The sequence below is a fragment of the Castanea sativa genome, chromosome 1, assembly GCF_040712315.1.
Source record: "Castanea sativa cultivar Marrone di Chiusa Pesio chromosome 1, ASM4071231v1".
NCBI lineage: Eukaryota > Viridiplantae > Streptophyta > Magnoliopsida > Fagales > Fagaceae > Castanea > Castanea sativa.
In genome coordinates this window covers 8,121,045-8,126,892 of record NC_134013.1, presented here as the reverse complement: position 1 = coordinate 8,126,892, position 5,848 = coordinate 8,121,045, and the positions used below count along the sequence as shown (strand labels likewise).

The following is a 5,848-nucleotide window of genomic DNA, read 5'->3' as shown; positions in this document are numbered from 1 at the left end:
GAGTGACTAGAATATAACCTGGATTCTCATTGGAATTAAGGAAAAATGGATTAGGAACGTTGGATTCACTAGCAGACTGTGTATTTATGTGTGGAGATTGGATGTTGTGAGTTGCAGAAGGAGCTTCAGTTTCTGAGGAAGCCATTGAAGGACTTCGAAGATGAGAGAAAGAACAAAGTAGAAAATTCTAGAAGATGAGCTCTGATACCATATAAAAGATTGCACTCTCTCTCTAAATAGAAACTGTGATTTCATTGATAATGAAAAGAATGAATACAATTTGCTTCTAATCCAATCTTATATACAAGTTGAGACTAAAACAGAAAAATAACTAACTCCACATTATCAGGTGAAGTTGTTACAATTAACTTCCAACTTCAACCTTACACGTGTACATAGATCAAACCATAGAATTTATAAATTGATCATAATGTGGAATTGATTCTATCAAATCCTCTATGATGCCATGTGTCAATCCCATTGTAACTACCCTTTTAGTCTCTTCCTGATGATATAATATAGGTTGTGTTGCACTGGATTGTATTTGTTCTTGTGTTGGCACATTGCTCTGATGTAGTGCACCCTGTGCTACACGTGATGGCAGCCTGTCCTGATGATTAATGCATGTCATGCTGCACCCTATGCTCTGTTGCTGCCCTGTGCTCTGTTGCTGAAGTAGACTTGTAGCTTTAACAAATTATCTATTATACACACTATTTTATTTAAATAATATATTTTTTCTTTTTTATTAATACTTTCATTTAGTACTTTCTCTCTCTCCTCTCTTATATCTCAAAACCCTCAGATATGGTCTCTCACGCCTCCACAGCCTCACACTATATGGGCTTGATGAGTTTGACAAAAGAATAGAGTCAGGGAAGATGGTAGAGGACAAGAGAGAGAATCCGCTGGGGAGAGGGTAGGGGAAGAGGGAGAAGAACTGAAGGGAGAAGTGAGAGAAAAAATTATAAAAAATTAAATTAGGAAAGTATAGTAGCCATGTATAATTGCATGGTTGTTGTAGCAAATATGTGTACGAAAAATAATATAAATTAACTGTTGTAAATAGTTAAAAATGTATATGAAAAATGATATAAATAAACTTATGTAAATAGTTTTTGAACAAAATTATAAAAATGACCACTTTTTTATTTATTTTTATTTCACACGTAAAAGTGCTCTTAAGCAGATCAACAAACCTTGCCAAATTAACAACAACATCAACAACAACTAAGCTTATTATTTGGTCATTTTTTTGCCTGTCCTCCTAAAAGGACATAACTTTGCACAATGATTCTGAATCAGACTTCTTTCTCCCAATGAAGTCTCTCAACAGTCGTATTCTAATTCCACGAGAACTCTGAACAAAGCAGAAAGCCCGCACATGCTACATGATCTTTTATTTAGCAGACAACTCTGCAGGCTGTCTTAAGCTAATACAGATACCAACCAACAAACAAGAGCGGAGATACTCTAAAACTAGAACAGTGTACAACGCACTTGACACTACTACTTAGACCTTTTTATTTATTTTTTTATTTTAACAAACTTACTTAATTTTAATTAGACTGAGATTTCATTCTCAATCTTCCATTCTTTGATGACACTAAAAAGCGACTCATGAGAAGAGCCACCAAATTCGAACGCTTTCACTGCACTCACTTTTAGCTCTCTTGCCTTACGCCTCATCATGTTTCCTTCTTCACCCTCTAACACCAACCTCACCACCTTCTCAATCTCCTCTCTATCGACCACTCCTTTTCCTGGTATTCCCACTGGCTTAACAGCCACACCAACCTCTTCAACCAACATTGTTGCATTCATTCTCTGCTCTGCATAAAGAGGCCACGCAATCATAGGGACACTGTGAGTCATGCTCTCCAGCGTCGAGTTCCAACCACAGTGAGACAAAAAAGCACCAGTTGATGGGTGTTGAAGCACTGAAACTTGTGGTGCCCAAGTCGGAACCACCAAACCCACCTCCTTTGTCCTCTCTAAAAATCCATCAGGCAAATAAGCCTTTGGATCATTAACATTAATATCTTCACCCACATTAAAAAATGTAGCTGAGGCGCACGCATCAGTTGGCTTACGAGCCACTAATATAAACCTTTGTTGACTCAGTTCCAAACCCCAAGCCAACTCTGTGAGTTGTGCAGCTGAGAGAGTCCCTCCACTTCCAAGTGCCACAAAAAGAACAGAATTTGATGGTTGTTTGTCTAGCCAAGCTAAACACTCATCGTCTAATTCAGGCTTGTCGTGTTTTATAAGCGGGCCAGCTGGGAAAACAGGTGGTGTAGGAATTTGCTTATAAAATGGGTGCCCTCTTATAGCTTTAAGCGATGTGGGTTCAAAATCCTCCCACGAGTTTAACAAAATACCATCTGACATAGGCAAACGACTGATATGGAAAAAGAACCACTTGTACTCGTCAATCTTTCGGTTCCGAACCTGGTCTAGCAAGTCCTCGGTTCGAACCGGGGAGCAACCTGGGACCTGAACTGGTTCAGGAAGGTCAATAAACTCGCACTCGACCTCACGGTCCAGTGTTGGAAGATACAAGCAGAAAGCAAGGAAAGAAGTGGAAGGAGTGAAGAAAGTGAACGTGGGGATAGAAAGCTCTTTGCAGACATCGAAAGCTTGGGTACAGAAAAGATCAATGAATAGAGCTTGTGGCTTGCCTAGCTCGATGAGGATAGACTTTAGAGGCTTGAGGCTTTCCTCTACGTTGATAGATAACCTGGCGACGATGGGAGTGTCGTGGCTGACCAAAGCTGAAATATCAACAGCTGGGATGTCAATAACGTCAAGGCCAAGAGGGAGTGTTGGTGAGTGGAGGAGTTGGATTTGGGCTGTGGAAGCTTCTGTAGTGATGTTGAGGAAGCTCACATGGATGCCATGGTCGATGACGAGGCACTTGGCGAGCTCGAGGAGAGGGATGATATGGCCCATGCCCGGACTTGAGAGGACTGAAACGTGTGGTTTATTGATTTCAGTTTCAGCTACCACCATGGTTCTTAGTTTTGTGAGAGATGTGGTTGAAGATCACTGGTTGGGTGGTACTGACTGAGGAGAAGATGAGTAATGGAGTTATGTGAAGGAGTTTGAAGTTGAACTATGCTACTAGTGTTGCTCTCCCTGCAGTGCTGTGTGCTAGCATTAATAATAGGTTTGGCTTATTGATATTGCATTTTTTTTTATTGGATGTTATTTTAAAAAAAAATGCACAATAGTAAATGAGAGTCACTTTTAATTTTTTTATTTTTATTTAGTTAGTGGGTGATGTGACAGTTTCTCATTAAAATAAAATGAGATTCCAATTTAAAAAGTACCAAAAATAAACCAAATCCTTTAATAATAGGATAAATTCCAATAAACTATTGTAAAGTTTGGAATAATACCTATTAAGTTCAAGACTTTTAAAAAATAACCAACTTGGTCCTCGAAGACAATTTGGTTTATCGCCATTACTTTATTCTCACATTCTTCTCTCTCCTCTTTCTCGTATCAGACCCCTCTCTTCACTCTATTCTCTCCTTCCACACACACCCATTGCCATTCTTAATATTGCTGGAGCTTGAGGCTTCTTCTTCTCTTTTGCTCATATAAGACTCATCATCTAATGGCTCCTGGTAAGGTGTGTTGTATATTGCTTGTCTACTCTTTTATCTGTAACAAATGAATGCTAGTGAGATAATTTGATCACTTGATGTTGTCTAGTTTTGTCTTGTTTTTGTTTAGTTTATGCTTGTTGATATTTGGGTTAATATTTATTATTGTTATTTAATATTTTTCTTTTTAATTTTATAAAAGGGAATAAGGATTATTTTAGGGAGGCAAAATTAATTTTGGAGTAATACTACGTTTATAACATTTTTATAATAAATCTTATGCAAAAAGCTGTTATTAGTGAGCAAAAAAATAATATCATTATTGAGCCTAAATTAGAATTAGTAACAGCTTACTACATTGGATTTGTTGTAAAAGTATTGTGAAAATATTGTGAATGTAACATTATTTTTAGTTTTATTGACCCAACTTTTTGTAATTATCAAGTTAGAGTGTTCAACATTTTTATTAGGGTGGTTACGATATGTTAATTTAACATATAACAATGTTTTGGCAAGTGTATATATACATTTTTTTTTTTGCATGTGGAGTTGCATGTGCTTCCACTTACAACAAATGTGAAAGTTTAGCACCAAACATGTTTATCATTAACACATTATCATTAGTTCTCAGGAGCAAATGAAAAGTACTATGGGGATTATAGTGTCACTACATTATTGTTGACTATTCTAAATAATACAACTGAGAAAATACTAATACACACTATATTAGTCACATTTTTTAAAATTTTTGATGTTTTTGAGTTTTTCTTGAAATTTTTGGGTTGGGTTGTGTGAAATTGATGTTATATGATCATGCATTGCACTCTCATTGCATTATAACCATGTTTCATGCATTTTAGATGTGTGTTTGATTAAATGTGGATTGTATGCTGGTAGGTTTGGATTGAGTTTTGCCCATGATGCATTGCATTCTCATTGCAATATGTAATTTCTTATTCCTACGTTATAGGGGCTAAAAAGATATTCTAGGCTTGAAAAGCATTGCTGCCTTCTACAATAAATTAGAGATGAATACACATCATTAGAATGATGATAGAGAAGATAAGAGCATTCACAGCAGTGGAGCTAAAAATTTAGCAATTTAGCTCCACTAAAAGTTACTTTATCTATTTTACTTACACACATGCTGCAGCAGTGGATTTATTTTAGCTTTCAACACAATAAAATAATATAAACATCACAATAAAATAATATATCTACCACAATAAAATAATACATCTCACTACAATAAAAACACCACAATAAAAAGGTAATGTGAACACAAAATAAAAAATTAATTTTTTTTAGCTCTCATGAATAGTGCACATCTATCTATAGATGTGCACTGTAGCAATGAGCTAAAAAAATATAAATTTAGCTCCACTGCTGCATGCTTCTTTTTAGTGTTTTGGTGGAGCTAAAATAGCTATATAGCTATTTAGCTCTACTGCTGCAAGTGCTCTAAATATCAACTGTAAATCAACCTTTTCCCTTTCACATGATGACAAACTTAAATGGATAAAGTCCAAGCCTATTATTGTATCAGGTACAATTCTCAAAGCCTGTGGAGTACCCCTTTTCTAACATACAGCCATATACATCACTCCTAATCTAATATAATGACAATTGTAGGAGTTCTTTTTCCATTAACATAATGGTAGACTAGGTTCATGGACTGACACCTATTATCCTATTAGGTACAAAACATAAATTCATGCATAAACCCATGCCTTTCTTGTAAGTGTCGGACAATTTCTAGCCATTAAATATTCAAACTTCCAAAATTTAGAGGAGGAGAAAACCATACCTGTAGTTTACACGCACAGCCACAGAGAAGAAAAGAAAAGTTCAATAGTGTGTTGCAGCCGAGACAAAAGGAAACCTCATATGTATATACACGTGTAGCTTACGAGGTAAAAGGCTAGGGTTTTAAAATAAAAAAAAAAATTTTTTTTATCAAGACCCATATATATATATACACACACACTTATGCCATCTCACTTGAGCCTCTTATACCATAATAATTATCAGATTTAAAAATATTAGGCACAAACCTATCAAATCCATTTAATTGTGGGCCTCCTTTTTAATTTATGTATAAGAAAGAAATAAGTAATAAAATTATGGGGTGTTACAGTTTTAGTGTTAGAACCTACTTTCTCTATTTTATACAATCACTTCTTGAAAACATGCACATCAAATTACATATTATACACACTATTTTATTTAAATAATAT

The 5,848-nt window shown here is 35.5% G+C and overlaps 1 protein-coding gene across 1 annotated transcript; it reads right to left on the bottom strand.

The window, feature by feature from the left end:
- Nucleotides 1–1,220: 1,220 nt before the first annotated feature.
- On the bottom strand, nt 1,221–3,132 carry LOC142608837 (anthocyanidin 3-O-glucosyltransferase 5-like). Its single transcript, XM_075780502.1, has one exon. It carries the CDS (start codon nt 3,010–3,012, stop codon nt 1,564–1,566), a length of 1,449 nt encoding a protein of 482 aa, XP_075636617.1. The 5' UTR covers nt 3,013–3,132; the 3' UTR covers nt 1,221–1,563.
- Between the last annotated feature and the right edge of the window lie 2,716 nt (nt 3,133–5,848).